Here is an 18,602-nt window from a genome sequence, read left to right as displayed (position 1 = left end):
TCCAAACTTCGCACTGCCAGAATTGTAAGAGAATGTGTTTTAAGCCACTAGGTTTGTGGTGATGAGTTGAGCACAAGCAAGAGGAAACTAACACGCGTCCCCACTCCCCAACTGAGTGCTCTTTGGGACCACCTCCTGAATAAACTGAAGACTTCTAGCTGAGTCTTTATCTCGGGGTTTACTTCTTACACATATGCTTCTGTGTCTCATCACAGGCTGTATGTATTGAGCCAGAAGCAATAGAGGGTTTCTGACCTACCTGACTGTTTCTGATTACAGCCATGAATGTCAATGTCGGCGTGAGAACAGCAGCTGCACTTTTGGATCAGTTTTATGAGAAAAGGAGACTGTTCATTGTGTCCACCCCCACAGCCCGAAACCTCCTCTACCGGCTGCAGCTGGGGATGCTGCAGGTGAGTCCTGGCAGCAGGGCCGAGGCAGGAGGGAGACCTCTGAACAGGAAGGGCCCAGCCATTTCATTAAAAAGCAAAGGCTAGATTTAGTTCTTAATCCATTTCCCAGGAACTTTAGGAACTGGCACTTCAGAACTCCCACCATTTATTTCTGGGTCTGGGCTGTAACGTAATTAGCATTGACACCCCAGAGCTAACACAGTCGTTTTCCAAATAATGAGGTTTGTTTGTCTTCAGTAATAAACCTAACTGACATGTTGTCCAGGTTCAGCCAAAGAACAAATTGTCTTTGCTGAACCCGGCCAGGGTATGCCTGGGAGGGAGGCCATCTATCTGTAGTTTACCCAGAAGGCTGACTCAAGAACTGAGAAGAGTCCAGGGGCCCTCAGGCCCCACATGCCACCGCAGGGAACTTCCCCAGCTCCCACAGAGCTCCTCAAAGAGGGGTGAGCATCTTTCAGAAAAGCGGTTCTCTGAACCATGGTCCATGGACTAGCTGTGTCAGCCTGGGAGCTTGTTAGGAATGCAAATTCTCAAGCCCCCACCCAAGACACACTGGATCAGAAACTACCTGTTAGCAAGACCTCCAGGTGACTCCTTAGAACTTCAGAGTTGGGGGGTGGCTTTTCTAGAAAATGCGCCCTTCTTAGCTGTGTAAGTTTTGTAGCTACAAAATGAGGCAACCAATGTCTTTGGGGAGGGAAAAAAAGCCAGAAACTGAAAGGATTAGAATTAGAACTTGCTTGATTTTTGTCCTGAAGCATGTTGCCAATAAGAGTGGCCAATCTGATTGAAGAGGTGGGATGCTGTGCTGCGTCATAGATGTGGTGTTGCATATTTTGAGAGGAATGTTTCACCCAGGTGGCGCTAGTGGTAAAGGATCCACCTGCCAGTGCAGGAGATGCAAGAGATGCGGGTTCAATCCCTGGGCTGGGAAGATCCCCTGGAGAAGGAAATGGCAATCCACTCCAACATCCTTGCCTGGAGAATCCCATGGACAGAAGAGTCTGGCGGGCTATAGTTCATGGGGTCGTAGAGTCAGACACGACTGAGTGCATACTTGTGCACACACACACATACACACACATGACAGTAAACACAACTAGATGTCCAGAACAATCTTGATTTAGTCGAAGGCTACAATTAAACTTTTCAGCTTTAAGACATTGAATAATAAAACTTTGTTTATTCTCCACATGTACTTGGACTTCCCATGAACTCTGAAGAGCCTTATAAAAAGTTTGGGGCTCCCTTGATAGGAACCTAATTTATCTCATCTTTACCTCCAGCCCCTGCCACCTGACCTCCATCTTATGTCCCCTTGTCCCAGCTAGGGGCTTGCTCTTGGGGTAGCACAAGGCCACAACACTCCATCGTGTGGGGAACTGGCCTTGCAGGCTCTATCCCATAACTATACATTTCCCAACCTCTTGTTATTTCCATGGAAAAATAAAAAAGACAAACAACTTGCTTTTTTCTGTTGAGCAAACTATGGCATTTGTAAGTAAAATTGTGTTGACATGCAGCCAAGGCTTGCTCATTTGTGCGTTCTTTACGGCTGCTTTAGCATCACAGTGGCACCATGGAATAGCATCTAGTGGCACCATTAGAACAGAGACCAGCCATCCCCATGGAACCTACAATCTTTACTCTCTGGCCCTGTACACAAAATGTTTGCTGACCCCTGCCCTAGTCTAGCCTACTCCTTCAGGTACTTGCTAAGTTACTAATCAGCTAGTTGATTAGGATACTTGATATCAAGGTATTGATATGTGACCTCCCCCTTCCAACATATTTACATTGGCATTTTAAGTATAGCCTTCAAAGAAAGGTTTGATTGCCTTATGTGATTGTTAGAATAATAAAAATGTATATTTCTACCTTTTTTTACATTCTTTTACCACTTCTATCATCCCATACAGAGATATTTCAGTGGAACTGTAATAAAAACTTGGTATTCTCATACCTGAGGAGTTTAAACTTTCTTTCTCCCATTTAGTCATCATTCATCTTAAATTACTTTTTTGTTTCCTTATTGCCACTGCCGCTACTGATGAGACTTCCTGGCATGTGGCTGAGCAGGTCATGGTTCTTGCCAAGGACCAGCTCAGAGGACTGGAACATTTTCTTTAAAAAAAAAAAAATGAGGTATGGTGGACATCTAACATACTAGTTTCAGATGGACAACATAATGACCCAATATTTGCATATATTGCAAAATGATCATAACAGTAGTCCATTTACCATCCATCACCATACATAGTTACTAAAAATGGTTTTCTTGTGATAAGACCTTTCAGGATCCACTCCCCTAGCTACTCTCAAATATACAATGTAGTTTTATTAACTAGAGTCACCAAGCTGTATATTACATCCCCATAATTGTTTCATTTTATTACTAGAAATTTGTACCTTTTGACCCCCTTCGCCCATTTTGCCCAACCCCCAGCCCCCACTTTCGGAAAACGACAATCTGTTCTCTGTATCCATGAGTTCAATTTGTTTCAGTTCTTTGGGTTTTTCTTTTAAGATTGCACATGTAAGAGAGATCATATGATATTTTCTCTTTGACTTACTTAACATAGTGCTTTCAAGGTACATCCATGTTTCAAATGGCAAGAGTTCATTCCTTTTTGTGGCAGCAGAGATATACTCCCTCGGTCTGGGTAGTGAACTTCTCACATAAAAGGGGCAGCCTCATTCCAGCTGCCAAGTTGTGCTTATTCAGTGAGAATGCCATCTGCTAAGGACCTACAGATCTTTTTTATTTGTGACTTGCCAACTAAATCAGATCAGAGAGGAGCAGCCTTTCCAAATGATCAATCAAAAATAAAATGTACCTTTTTAGCCTGGTATTTCTCCTGGTCTCATTTGTTTTACATTTCAGTGAACATATATTGGGGCTTCCCTGGTGGCTCAGTGGTAAAGAATCTGCCTACAATGCAGGAGACAAGGTTCGATCCCTGGGTCGGGAAAATCCCCAAGAGAAGGAAATGGCAACCCACTCCAGTATTCTTGCCTGGAGAATCCTATGGACAGAGGAGTCTGGCAACCTATAGTCCATGGGAATCACAAGAGTCAGACTGTGAAGTGAAGTGAAGTCGCTCAGTCGTGTCTGACTCTTTGCGACCCCGTGGACTGTAGCCCACCAGGCCTCTCCGTCCGTGGGATTCTCCAGGCAAGAATACTGGAGTGGGTTGCCATTTCCTTCTCCAGAGGATCTTCCCGACCCAGGGATCGAACCCAGGCCTCCTGCATTGCAGGCAGACGCTTTAACCTCTGAGCCGCCAGGGAAGCCCGACTTAATGTCTTAGCCTTAGTGACTAAACAACAAGAATAAATACTGCATTTTATATATATCATTTTCTTCATCAAGGGACATTGAGGTTGTTTCCATAGCTTGACTATTGTAAATAATGCTGCAGAGAACATGGGGGTGCTTATATCTTTTCAAGTTAGTGTTTTGCTTTGGATAAATATGCAGAAGTAGAATTGCTGGATCATATGGTAGTTCTATTTTTATTTAAATATAAATTTATTTATTTCAATTGGAGGTTAGTTACTTTACAATATTGTATTGGTTTTGCCATACATCAACATGAATCCGCCACAGGTATACACACAATGTCCCCTGATGAAGAAAATGATATATATAAAATGCAGTATTTGTTCTTGTTGTTTAGCTACTAAGGCTAAGACACTAAGTTGTCTGACTCTTGTGACTCCCATGGACTATAGCTTGCCAGACTCCTCTGTCCATAGGATTCTCCAGGCAAGAATACTGGAGTGGGTTGCCATTTCCTTGGATGTGAGGGCGATCTGGTTGTGACATCTGTCACCCCATTGATCACCAGGGTTGATTCAGCTGATCTGGCTGGCTAGGCGGGTGTCCCCTTCCTCCCTCACCACTCCATGTGCGTCCTTCCCAAAGCTGCGCGCTCGGTCGAAGAGGACGACCATCCCCGATAGAGGAGGACTGGTCTTTGGTCAAGGGTATACAAGTAGCTGCGCTCCCCTGCTAGAACCTCCAAACAAGCTCTCAAGGTAGTTCTATTTTTAATTTTTTTGAGTCACTGCCTTACTGTTTGCCCTAGTGGCTGTACCCATTTACATTCCCACCAACAGTACATCAGTTCACTTCAGTTGCTCAGTCGTATCCGACTCTTTGTGACCCCATGGACTGCAGCACGCCAGGCCTCCCTGTCCATCACCAACTCCCGAAGCTTACTCAAACTCATGTCCATTGAGTCAGTGATGCCATCCAACCATCTCATCCTCTGTCGTTCTCTTTTCCCACCTTCAGTCTTTCCCAGCATCAGGATCTTTTCCAAAGAGTCAGTTCTTCACATCAGGTGGCTAAAGTATTTGAGTTTCAGCTTCAGCATCAGTCCTTACAATGAATATTCTGGACTGATTTCCTTTAGGATGGACTGGTTGGATCTCCTTGCTGTCCAAGGGACTCTCAAGAGTCTTCTCCAACACCACAGTTCAAAACCATCAGTTCTTCAGGGCTCAGCTTTATAGTTCAACTCTCACATCCACACATGACTACTGGAAAAACCAAAGCTTTGACTAGACGGACCTTTGTTGGCAAAGTAATGTCTCTGCTTTTTAATATGCTGTCTATGTTGGTCATAACTTTTCTTCCAAGGATCAAGGATCTTTTAATTTCATGGCTGCAGTCACTATCTTTGGTGATTTTGGAGCCCACCCCCCCGCCAAAAAAAATAAAGTCTCTCACTGTTTCCATTGTTTCCCCATCTATTTGGCATGAAGTGATGGGACCAGATGCCATGATCTTATTTTCCTGAACGTTGAGTTTTAAGCCAACTCTTTCATTCTCTTCTTTCAGTTTCATCAAGAGTCTCTTTAGTTCTTCTTTGCTTTCTTCCATAAGGGTGGTGTCATCTGCATATCTGAAGTTATTGATATTTCTCCCCACAGTTTTGATTCCAGCTTGCACTTCATCCAGCCCAGCGTTTCTCATGATGTACTCTGCATACATTAAATAAGCAGGGTGACAATATACAGCCTTTATGTAAACCTTTCCCGATTTGGAACTTGTCTCTTGTTCCATGTCCAGTTCTAACTATTTCTTCCTGACCTGCATACAGATTTCTCAGGAGGCAGGTCAGGTGGTCTGGTATTCTCATCTCTTGAAGAATTTTCCACAGTTTGTTGTGATCCACACAGTCAAAGGCTTTGGCATAGTCAATAAAACAGAAGTAGATGTTTTTCTGGGAACTCTCTTGCTTTTTTGATGATCAAACAGATGTTGGGAATTTGATCACTGCTTCCTCTGCCTTTTCTAAATCCAACTTGAACATCTGGAAGTTCACCTACTGTTGAAGCCTGGCTTGGAGAATTTTGAGCATTATTTTGCTAGTGTGTGAGATGAGTGCAGTTGTGCGGTAGTTTGAGAATTTTTGGGGGCATTGCCTTTCTTTTCCAGTCCTGTGGCCACTGCTGAGTTTTCCAAATTTGCTGCTGTATTGAGTGCAGCACTTTCACAGCATCGTCTTTCAGGATTTGAAATAGCTCGACTGGAATTTTATCACCTCCACTAGTTGTTTTTTAGTGATGGCTCCTAAGGCCCACTTGACTTCACATTCCGGGATGTCTGGCTCTAGGTGAGTGATCAGACCATCGTGATGATCAGTACATGAGCTTTCCATTTTCTGTATGTCCTCAGTGGCATTTGTTACATGTCTTTTTTCTTTCCCCCTTTTGTAGCACTGGTTTATTAAGACTGAATCCCTATCAGTATTTGTAGACTGTCAGTAGTCATGTATGGATGTGAGAATGCTTTTGAACTGTGGTGTTGGAGAAGACTCTTGCGAGTCTCTTGGACTGCAAAGCGATCCAACCAGTCCATCCTAAAGGAAATCAGTCCTGAATATTCATTGAAAGTACTGATGCTAAAGCTGAAACTCCAATACTTTGGCCATCTAGTGTGAAGAACTGACTCATTTGAAAAGACCCTGATGCTGGGAAAGATTGAGGGCGGGAGGAGAAGGGGACGACAGAGGATGAGATGGTTGGATGGCATCACTGACTCAATAGACATGAGCTTTTGAGTAAGCTCTGGGAGTTGGTGATGGATAGGGAGGCCTGGCGTGCTGCAGTCCATGGGGTCGCCAAGAGTCGGAAATGACTCTGCGACTGAACTGAACTGAAACAATGGGGAACTGAAGCATCAAAGCAAACACATCAAGGATCATACATAATAGATAAACCCTTAAATTTTCTTATTCCCTATATTATTATTCCCCTTATTATTTGTTTGCTTAAGTAATTCAGTGCATACTGATAGCTTCAGGTGTCGAATTCATGATCCCCAAAGAAGATTTAGCTTTGGGACCAGGGACAAGGCTTGATCACTCAAGAGCTTTTGTGTAGCAGAGTTTTATTAAAGTATGAAAACAGAGAAAGCTTCTGACATAGACATCAGGGGGGAACAGAGAGTGCCCCCCTTGCTAGTCTTAGCAAGGGAGTTATATACGTTTTTAATTGGTTATTGCAGGAAATCAAAAGAATGTCTCAAGGTTGTAAAGGTCTTACCAGACTCACTCCCACAATATACATTTTAAGATAATGGGATTAAAAATAACAGTAGAAAGATTTTACCAGAGCTGCTCCCATAATATACATTTTTAAATGACAGGATTAGTCAGAAGGTTCTCAAAAGGGAGAAACATGTCCTCAAGCAGGATACATTGTTTTTATATAATCATTGGTAGAATTTAAGGGAAAACATATCCTTGAGCAATATGAGTTGTTTTGTTGTGTAATCATCTGCTCTGGGCTTAAAGGGAAAAACCCTTTGTCTTTTTCTCCTCCTTGAAAACTCCAGAGCCCTTTCTCCTCCTCAGGACTTCTTATCAGCCTACCTAGGAACTGACTCTCAATACTTAACCAAAACTGAATTCTTTATGAAACATTTTTGCATAGGCTGCAGATCTTTCTGTGCCTTTATCTTTTGTTTGACTTCCAGCAATTCTGCCTGAATAGCTCTATCTTCTGGTGCCATCTCCTGGGCTTTCTTAAAGTCAGGCAATGCTTGATCATATTCTTTGAATCCTGGCCACCCTTGGGCTTTATGGTACAATGCCTTGGAGTCTGTTTCAAGGACCTCCAAGCAACTGTCAACCACTCCCTGCCAATCAGACATTTTCAGTGGACATCTTCAGTTTGCAAGCTCCAATATTCAGCACACAGCTTAAAGCAACAGGCTGCAGCTTTGATCCACGTGCTTTCTCAATTGCAACTTTCGTGCCTTGCACATACCTTAAAACTTTGGTGTATTTTTTTTTTAATGGCCATCTCTCAGTTCTGGGATTTGAATAAAGAATTTCCAATATTTTTAAGTCTTCTGTTACTGGTAAAATTTCATCTACATCTGTTAAATCTACAACTGCATCCTCAGAAATCTCGATGACTGTCACCAGAACTATCTTGGGGGAATAATCCCCAATCATCCCCTTCCTTCAGTTCTCTGCATTGTGCAATAATGCACAATTTGGCAGTTTTTTGACCTTTCATCTCCACGTTTTCCCAAATCCTTGCCACACCGATTCCTTTCATCACCTGCCCAAACACCACGTGTTTCCCATGAGTGAGGAGTCTGAACTGTCATGATGAAGAACTGAGAATTGCTTGTCTTGCAGCCTACATTTGCCAGGCTCAGTAATTCCCCCTCATTATGCTGATAATGGAAGTTTTCATCTTCAAATTTTTCATCATAAATATTTTCTCCACCTGTCCCATTCTAACTGGAGAAGTCTCCACCCTGAATCATAAATTTCTTGATTTGATGAAAAAGGCATCTTTTCAATTTCACCACTTTCCTGGTGGCTCAGACAGTAAAGCGTCTGCCTATAATCTGGGAGACCCAGGTTCAATTCCTGGGTCAGGAAGATACCCTGGAGAAGGAAATGGCAACCCACTCCAGTACTCTTGCCTGGAAAATCCCATGGATGGAGGAGGCTGACAGGCTACAGTCCATGGGGTCGCAAAGAGTCGGACACGACTGAGCGACTTTTTTTTTTTTTTCCAAATAGAGAAGTTTCCCAGTAGTGAGTCCAATGCCTGTTTCTCCTGTACCTGACTGCTAAGTCACTTCAGTCATGCCCAACTCTTTGCGACCCCATGGACTGTAGTCCACCAGGCTCCTCTGTCCATGGGATTTTCCAGGCAAGAGTACTGGAGTAGGTTGACATTTCCTTCTCCAAGGGAATCTTCCTGACCCAGGGATTGAACTCACATCTCTTATGTTTCCTGCACTGACAGAAGTTCTTTACCACTACCACCACCTGGGTTAGTGTTCTGTACACAATTTTGCTGTACACAATGCTTGAAAAATTTCTGCAGTTTTGGGCATAATACCTGCAAGCAATTTTAAGGCAATTAGACCATCTTGTTCCCCTCCAGTATCCAGATTGAAGAAGACTACAGGGTTACTGGGGTTGGAGTGCTTAACAGGGGTGAGGAGGAGACAAGTGCAACATTGTGGCCCAAAGACACCATTTGCAAGTGACTCAGAGCACTTCACGGAGAAGGCTTTGGCACCCCAGTCCAGTACTCTTGCCTGGAAAATCCCATGGATGGAGGAGCCTGGTGGGCTGCAGTCCATGGGGTCACTAAGAATCAGACATGACTGAGCGACTTCACTTTCACTTTTCACTTTCAAGCACTGGAGAAGGAAATGGCAACCCACTCCAGTGTTCTTGCCTGGAGAATCCCAGGGATGGGGGAGCCTGGTTGGCTGCTGGCTATGGGGTCGCACAGAGTTGGACACGACTGAAGCAATTTAGCAGCAGCAGCAGAGCACTGCATGGCCACAGCCCAGCACACTGCATCCATGTAGACCAGCTGTGCTGTTATGTGTCTCTTTAATGATGGCCCTTCTAATAGGCATTTGGTATTATCTTATGATATTGATATGCTTTTTAATGACTAGTAATATTTAGCATCTTTTCATGTATCTGTTGGCCTTTCATATATTTTCTTTGGAGCGATGTCTATTCAGGCCTTTGGACCATTTGAAAATTGAATTATTTATTTGCTGTTGAGTTAAATGAGTTCTTTAGAGATTCTGGATATTAATCCCTTATCAGATAAATGGCTTGCAAGTGTCTTTTGTTCCCATTTTGTAGGTTGTCTTTATACTTGTTGATAGTTTCTCTTACTATGCAGAAGCTTCTTAGCTTCATGTAATCCCACTTGTTTTTTGTTTTTTCATTTTGTTGCTAGTGCTTAAGGTGTCATATCCAAAAATCATTGCCGAGAGCTATATCAAGGAGCTCTTTTTCCTGTGTTTTCATCTCGGAATTTCATAGTTTCATATCTTCTATTTAAGTCTCTAATCCATTTCAAGTTCATTTTTGTAAGTAGTATAACCTAAGGTGTTAGTTTCATTTTTTATGTGTGAATATCCAGTTTCTTCAGCACTAGTTGTTAAAAAGACTGACTTTTCTCTATTGAGTATTCTTGGCTCTTTTGTCAAATACAAGTTGACTATATATCCTTGAGTTTATTTCTGGGCTCCCAATTCTGTCCCGTTTGCTTTTTTTTGGCGGGGGCAGGATGTGTTTTTATGCCAGTACTATACTGTGTACAGGTCAGGAAGCAACAGTTAGAACTGGACATGGGACAACAGACTGGTTCCAAATAGGAAAAGGAGTACGTCAAGGTTGTATATTGTCACCCTGCTTATTTAAATGTTTGGTAATGTTCATTAGTGAAGCTATCTGGTCCTGGGTTTACTTCATTAGGAGATTTTTAAATTTTTTTTTATTATTTTATTGATTTAATCTCCTTACTAGTAATTGATCTATTCAGACTTTCCATTCCTTCATGATTCACTCTTGATTGTTTTTATGTTTCTAAGAATTTTTCCACTTCTAGGTTGTCGAATTATTGGCATAGAGCTATTCATAATAGCCTCTTAGGAACTTTGTATTTCTGTTGTATCAGTTGTAATGTCTCCTTTGACATTTACAATTTTGTTGATTTAGTTTTTTCCTTAGTTTAACTAAAGGAGTGTCAATTTTGTTTATCTTTCAAAGAACCAACTCTTAGTTTGGTTAATCTTTTCTACTGTTTTTCTGTTCTCAGTTTCATTTATTTCTGTTCTAATCTTTATTTCCTTCCCTCTGCTAATTATGGGTTCAGTTTCTTTCTCTAGCTCCTTAAGGCATAATTAGGTTGTTAATTTGGGAAATTTTTTGCTTTTTAATGTTGATTTTTATTGTTGTGCAATTAAGTTTTCATATGTTGTCTCCATTTTTGTGTCAAGATACTTTATTTCCCCTTTAATTTCTTCCTGATCCATGTTATTCAGGAGAGTGTTGTTTAATTTCCATGTATTTGCGAATTTTCAGTTTCTTCTTGTTATTGATTTCTTATTTTGTACCACTGTGGTCAGAAAAGATACTTGGTATAATTTCAGTCTTCTTAAATTTTCTACGACTTGTTTATTTAGTGGCCTAACATATGGTCTGGAGAAGGAAATGGCGACCCACTCCAGTATTCTTGCCTGGAGAATCCTGTGGACGGAGGAGACTGGTGGGCTGCTGTCCATAGGGTCACACAGAGTTGGACACAACTGATGCAACTTAGCATGCACGCGTGCATTGGAGAAGGAAATGGCAACCCACTCCAGTATTCTTGCCTGGAGAATCCCAGGGAGCCTGGTGGGCTGCTTGCTATCCATGGGGTTGCGCAGAGTCTGACATGACTGAAGCGACTTAGTAGCAGCAGCAGCAACATATGGTCTGTTCTAGAAAATGTTTCATGTGCACTTGAGAAGAATGTGTATTCTGCTGATGTTGGATAGACTATTCTGTGTATGTCTGTTTTGTATATTTGGTCTATGCATGCTAACTACCTTCAGTCATGTCTGACTCTTTGTGAACCTATGGACTATAGCCTGACAGCCTCCTCTGTCCATTGGATTCTCCAGGCAAGAATACTGGAGTGAGTTGCCATGTGCTCTTCCAGGGGATCTTCCTGACCAGGCATCAAACCCTTGTCTCTTATGTCTCCTGCATTGGCAGATGAGTTCTTTACCACTAGTGCCAGCTGAGAAGCCCCTTTTGGTCTATGAAGTGAAAGTGAAAGTGAAGTCGCTCAGTCGTGTCCGACTCTTTGTGACCCATGGACTGTAGCCCACCAAGCTCCTCCGTCCATGGGATTCTCCAGGCAAGAATACTGGACTGGGGTGCCATTTCCTTCTCCAGGGGATATTCCCGACCCAGGGATCGAACCCAGGTCACCCACATTGCAGGCAGACGTTTTAACCTCTGCACCACCAGGGAAGCCAGAGTTGTTCAAATTTGCTGTTTCTTTATTGATTCTGTCTAGATGATCTATCCATTGTTGAGAGTTGGGTATTAAAGTCCTGTTTATTTCTCCTTTTAGGTCTATCAGTTTTTGCTTTATGAATCTCAGTTTTCCAATATTGGGCACATAAATATGATCATTATAACTTATTGATGTATTGATCCTATCATCATTATATAATGACCTTCTTTGTTTCCTTTTACCATTTTTAAAATTAAAGCCTATTTTGTCTGATATAACTACTCCTGACTTTTTTGGGTTGTTTGCTTAAAATATTTTTCCATCCCTTTACATTTCCTTTGTATATCTTGAAGGCCAAAATGATTCTTGCAATGAGCATATCATTGGATCTTTTATAAAAATCCATTTATCCATTTGGTTTCTCATTTAGAGAACTGCATCCATTTACATTTAAAGTTATTATTGATAAATAAGAAGATACTGCCATTTTGTTAATTGTTTTCTGGTTGTTTTATAGATCAGCTGTTTCTTCTTTTCTTTCATTGTGTTTTGATGTTGTGTGGTATTAGTATGCTTTGACTTTATCATACTCTTTTGTAATTCAGGTTTTTCCCTTCTTGTTACCATATGAGTGTGTGTTTTAAGTCACTTCAGTCATGTCTGATTCTTTGTTACCCTATAGACCATAGCCCATCAGGCTCCTCTGTCCATGGGATTCTCCAGGCAAAAATACTGGACTGGGTTCCATGCCCTCCTTTAGGGGATCTTTCCAACCCAGGGATCGAACCCACATCTCTTATGTCTCCTGCATTGGCAGACAGGTTCTTTACCACTAGCACCACCTAAGAAGCTGTTACCATGAGGCTTACATTAAAAAAAAAAAAAACACACCTTAAAATTATAACACACTATTTTAAACTAATACCAACTTAATTTCAATCAAATCCTAAGCTTTATACTTTAAATTATACTCCTTTCCCATTTTAGGTTATTGATGTTACAATTTACATAGTTTTTAATATTGTATACCTCAGATTATTGTAATTTTAGTTATTTTTACCATGTTAGGTATTTTTTAACTAAGTTTCTGTATCTTTAAAAAAATGTTTTATATTAGATTATAGTTGATTAACAATGTTAGTTTCAGATGAACAGCAAAGTAATGCAGTTATATATATATACATATACATGTATCTACTCTTTTTCAAATTCTTTTCCCACTTAGGTTATTACAAAAAATTGAGCAGAGTTCCCTGTGCTATACAATAGGTCTTTGTTGATTATATATTTTAAATATAGCAGTGTGTACCTGTCAAACCCCTGCTGTCTCCCCTTCCTGCCCTTCACCCTGATAACCATAGTTCATTCTCTGAGTCTGCTTCTGCTTTGCATATTGAGTTCCTTTGTGTCACTTTTTAAGATTCTGCATACTAGTGATGTCATGTATTTGTCTTTCTCTTTCTGACTTACTGTGATAAACTCCAGGTCCATCCATGTTTCTGCAAATGGCATTATTACATTCTTTTTATGCCTGAATAAGATTCCATTGTATATATGTACCACATCTTTATCCATTCATCAGTGGACATTTAGGTTACTTCCATGTCTTGGATATTGTAGATAGTGCTGCAATGAACATTGTGGTGTGTGTATCCTTTTAAATCATGTTTTTCTTTTGATGTATGCCCACGACTGATGTGACTTAGCAGCAGCAGCAGGAGTATCACTATTTTTAGTTTTTTAAGAAACCTCCACACTGTTCTTCATAATCCCTGTACCAATTTAAATTCCCACCAACAGTGTAGGAAGGTTCCATTTTCTCCACACTCTCTCTGACATTTATTATTTGTAGACTTTTTATTCCTAGATTTTTTTTAAGAGCCTCCATACAGTTCTCCATAGTGGCTGTATCAATTTACATTCCCACCAATAGTACAAGAGGGTTCCCTTTTCTCCATATCTTCTCTAGCATTTATTGTTTGTAGATTTTTTTGATGATGGCCATTCTGATCAGTGTGAAGTGATACCTCATTGTAATTTTGACTTGCATTTTTATAGTAATGAGCAATGTTGAGCATCTTTTCATGTGTTTATTGACCATCTGTCTGTCTTCTTTGAAGAAATGTCTGTTTAGGTCTTCTGCCCATTTTTTGATTGTGCTGTTTGTTTTTTCTATATTGAGCTATATGAGCTGTTTGCTATTTTGAATATTAACCCCTTGTCAGTTGGCCTTGTTTGCAAATATTTTCTCCCATTCTGTAGGTTGTCTTTTCATTTTGCTGGTGGTTTCCTTTGCTGCACAGAAGCTTATAAATTGGATTAGGTTCCATTTGTTTATTTTTGCTTTTATTTCTTTTGCCTTTGGAGACTGATCTAAGAAAACATTTCTATGATCTATGTCGAAGAAGGTGCACTTGAGAAGAATGTGTTTTCTACTGCTTTTGGATGAAATGCTACATGAATATCAATTCCATCTGGTCTAATGTATCATTTAAGGCCTGGGTTTCTTTATTGATTTTCTGTCTGGATAATCTATCCATTGATGAAATTGGGGTGTGAAAGTCCCCCACTATTATTGTGTTACTGTCAATTTCTCCTTTTATGTCTGTTAGTATTTGTCTTATATATTGAGGTGCTCTCTATCTGTGCATCCATTCTTTTTCTGAGATCTTGAATTATCTTTACCGTCATTACTCTGAATTGTTTTTCAGGCAGATTGCCTATCTCCATTTCACTTATTTGTTCTTCTGGAGTTTTATCTTGTTCCTTCATCTGGGACATATACCTCTGCTGTCTCATTTTGTCTAATTTTCTGATTGCAGTTTCCACTCTGCAGGCTACAGGCGGTAGTTCTTGCTTCTGTCTGTCCGCTTATGAATGAGGCAGTCTAAGAGGACTGTGTAGGCTTCCTGGTGGGAGGGATTAGTTCCTGCCCACTGGTAGGTGGAGCTGGGTCTTGTCCATCTCCTGGGCAGGGCCATGTCCATCTCCTGGGCAGGGTAGTGTCAAGGGGTGTGTTTAGTAGGCAGCTATGTGCTCAGGATGACTTAAAACAGTCTCACAAGTGGGGCTGTTTTCCTGTCCTGTTGGTTGTTTAGCTTGAGGCATCTCAGCACTGGCGCCTACAGGCCGTTGGGTGGGTCCAGGTCTTGATAAGAAAATGGTGGCCTCTAGCAGGGCTCATGCTGATGTGTATTCCTGAAAACTACTGCTGTGATTGTCTGTCCCAACAGTGAGCCACAGTTGCCTCCCCTAACCTCTGCAGGTGACCGTCCAATACTAGCAGGTAGGTCTGGCTCAGTCTCTTATGAGGTCACTGATTTCTCTTCCCCGGTTCCTGGTGTGCCAAAGACCTTGTGTGTGCCCTCCAAAGTGGAGTTTCTGTTTTCCCCAGTCCTATGGAATTCCTGTGATTAAACCCCACTGCCTTCAAAGCTAGAGGATTTGGAGGCTCCTCTTCCTGTTGCCAGACCCCCTAGCTGAGGAGCCTGATGTGGGGCTCAGAACTTCCACTCCTGTGTACAACTTCTGTGGCGTAATTATTTTCCAGTTTGTGGCCTGCCCACCTGATGGCCAGGAGTTGATTTAATCACTTTTGCGCTGCCCCCCCTCCTACCATCTTGTAGCTTCTTCTTTGTCTTTGGATGTAGGGTATCTTTTTTGATAGGTTCTAGTATTTTTTTGCGGAGAAGGCAATGGCACCCCACTCCAGTACTCTTGCCTGGAAAATCCCATGGACGGAGGAGCCTGGTGGGCTGCAGTCCATGGGGTCACTAAGAGTCAGACACAACTGAGCAACTTCACTTTCACTTTTCACTTTCATGCATTGGAGAAGGAAATGGCAACCCACTCCAGTGTTCTTGCCTGGAGAATCCCAGGGACGGGGGAGTCTGGTGGGCTGCTGTCTATGGGGTCACACAGAGTTGGACACGACCAAAGCGACTTAGCAGCAGCAGCATTTTTTTGTTGGTTGTTCAGAAGTTAGTGATTTTCGTGGTTTCCTCAGAAGAGGTGAGCTCACATCCTTCTACTCTGCCATCTTGTCTCTGTCTACCATGGTTGTTTTTTAACTTTTAAATTAGAGCTGTAAGTGAATTACATACCACTATTACCATATTACAGAACCCAACTTTGACTAAGTTTCCCCCTTTCCAGTGAGTTTTACACTGCCTTCTTATGTTCTTATGATGTTAGTTATTGTCCTTTTATAGTTATTCCTCAGTACTTGCAGGGGATAGGTTGCAAGACTCACTGTGGACCCCAAAATCCATGGATGCTTACATCCCATTTTCAGTGCTCTGTATCTATGGGTTCCACATACATTGATCTTCTGGTTCTACATATAGTATCTGGTCCATGGTTGGTTGAGTTTGTGCATCTGTAGCTTGTGGATATGGAGGGCTGACTGTACTTCCACTCAAAGAAGTCTTATAAAGCAGGTCTAACGGTGATGAACTCTCTCAGCTTTTGTTTTTTTCAGAAAAGTATTTGTCTCTCTTTCATTTCTGTAGGGGAGCTTTACTGGATATGGAATTTCTAGGGTTGACAGTTTTTCCTCCCAATATTTTGAATACATCATACCATTCTCCTCTGGTCTGAAAAATTTCCATTATTAAACCACTGATAGTCTTATGGAGGTTCCCTTGTATGTAACTTCTCTCTTTTCTCTTGTTGCTTTAAAAATTCTTTGGTTTTGTCTTTTGACAATTTAATTATAATATGTCCTGGTGTAGCCTATTTGGGTTCAATCTATTTGGCATCCTTTTTGGATCTAGATGTCTAGTTCTCTCCCAAGGATTGGGAATTTTTCAGCCATTATTTACTGAAATACACTTTTTGTCCCTTTCTTCCTTCTAGAATTCCCAGAATGCAAATATTTTTCATTGTGTCCGATAAGTCCCTTAGGCTCTCTTCAATCTTTTTCATTATTTTTCCTTTTTGTTCCTCTGACTGGATAATTTCAAATGATCTGTTTCCCAGGTTTCTTATTTTTCTGCACAGTTGAATCTGCTTTTGAGGCTCTCTGTTGAATTTTTCAGTTATTTTATTATTCAGCTGTATGATTTTTTTTTCATGGTTTATATTTCTTTGTCAAACTCCTGTTCATTTTTTCTAATTTCATTTAGTTGTCTGTTCTTATAGCTCACAAAACCTCTTTAAGAGAATTATTCTGAATTCTTTGAAAGTTCATAGCTCTCCAATTTCTTAGGGTCAGTTATTGGCCCTTTATTAATTACATTTGGTGGTATCAGACACACTTGCTTTTTCATGATCCTTGATTCTTTTTATTGGTATCTATTCATTTGAGTATGTGATCTCCTTTTCCAGACAGTTCAGGTTTACTTTGGCAGAGACAATTCTTCAGTCAGCTCTGTTAGGTTTCTGGATATATCTGCTGGTAATGTCCTTGGGAACGTGGGGCTTGCTACTAGGGTCTGGTTGGCTGAAGCATCAGTTTGAGCTCTGAGCTTGGTGGCAGGGGTGTGCCATTGACTGAGAACAGCTGGGTAGGTCTGCCATCTTAGTTCCCTGCCCAAATGCAGCTGTAGGATGTGCTTCATGAATTCTAGATTCTCCTCAGGCTTACTAGATGCTTTAGACTGGGTAATATGCCCAGCTGTAGGTGCGGCTATGAATTAGCTTCTCTCCTCTGGCAAAGCAGCAGGAAGGGACCCGGAGTTGGCATGGCTCATGGTCTGGGGACCCAAGTCAAACAAGAGTGTGCACTGAATATTTTGCCTAGGTAAGGACACCAGTTTTGCTCTGCAGACAGAGAAAGCTACAGTCTGTGTTCTGTTCAAATGCACCATAAGCAGGGCTGTTGGCTGGGTGATACAGCTTCTGGTGTGTTAGGCTTCAGTTCCTTGGTCAGGTGATCTGAAGGTAGGATTCAGTTATAAGTGAGGTTGTGAATGGTTTTCCATTCCTGGGCATGGTGGGAAAAGCACCTTCAATGCCACGGATGTTCTTAGTTTGTGACCTTGACTCAAGCCGACTCAAATATCAAGTTCCCTGGCTGAACAGGGCCACTTCCTTTGCTCTGGCAGCCATCAGCTCTGCTCACTCACCTCTCAGTTAAGAGTTGCTGGGTTTTACAGCTTCCAGGTATTCTCACCAACTCTTCCTGTCAGCTGGGGGCCACACTCCAGAGTGGGTAGGGCAGTGACTCAGGCCATGCCTGGGTGGTACTGGGAAGGCCCATTTCAGGCAACTCTCAAATTTTCCCAAATAGGCTTTCTGGTCTGGAAGTGACAGGAGCCTCAGTCTGTAGTGGATGAGGCCATATATCATCTCCCCTGCCTGGGCATAGCAGGGGGACTGTCCAGAGGGAGAGAACAAAAATGGTGTCCCTGGCCTGTATTCCCTGAGAGCCTCTCTGTAGGTCTCAAGATGTGTGCCAAGCCTGAAACCTGTCCTTAAGGCTGAAGATCCAGGAGAAAAAATGAGACCTATTTCACAGAAACTGGGGGCGTATTTTAGTTTGCTGTCTCTGCAATGACCTGGAGGTGGTAGCCCAGTAAAAACTATTAGAGTCATGTGTGACCCAGCATTGTAATCCCTCCAGCCACCAGAGCCAGGTCATCAAGTGGTGTCCACTGGGTGCAGGCGTGCATATGTGCTAAGTCACTTCAGTTGTGTGTGACTCTTTGCAACCCCATGGACTGTAGCTCACCAGGCTCCTCTGTCCATGCAATTTCCCAGGCAAGAATACTGGAGTGGGTAGCCATGCCCTCCTCTAGGGTATCTTCCCGACCCAGGGATCGAACCTGCATCTCTGTCTCTTAGGTCTACGTGCATTGGCAGGTGGGTTCTTTACCACTAGTGCCACCTGGGAATTTGGTGGCAACCACCAAACCCAGGTCACCAATTGTTAAAAAAAGAAAG

General features: G+C 41.9%; 1 protein-coding gene and 1 pseudogene across 2 annotated transcripts in view; one reads left to right on the top strand and one right to left on the bottom strand.

The window, feature by feature from the left end:
* SRPX (sushi repeat containing protein, X-linked) overlaps positions 1-18,602 on the top strand; it is a 153,558-nt gene that overhangs the window by 86,788 nt on the left and 48,168 nt on the right. For both annotated transcript variants that reach the window (XM_018043937.1, XM_018043938.1), the window contains one exon: positions 280-413. In XM_018043937.1, the coding sequence (XP_017899426.1) occupies positions 280-413 (134 nt within the window). The remainder of the gene's footprint in view (positions 1-279; positions 414-18,602) is intronic.
* LOC102178157 lies at positions 7,325-10,746 on the bottom strand (annotated as a pseudogene).

This window comes from Capra hircus (assembly GCF_001704415.2).
Source record: "Capra hircus breed San Clemente chromosome X unlocalized genomic scaffold, ASM170441v1, whole genome shotgun sequence".
Lineage (NCBI taxonomy): Eukaryota > Metazoa > Chordata > Mammalia > Artiodactyla > Bovidae > Capra > Capra hircus.
This window is presented reverse-complemented; position numbering and strand designations above follow the sequence as displayed.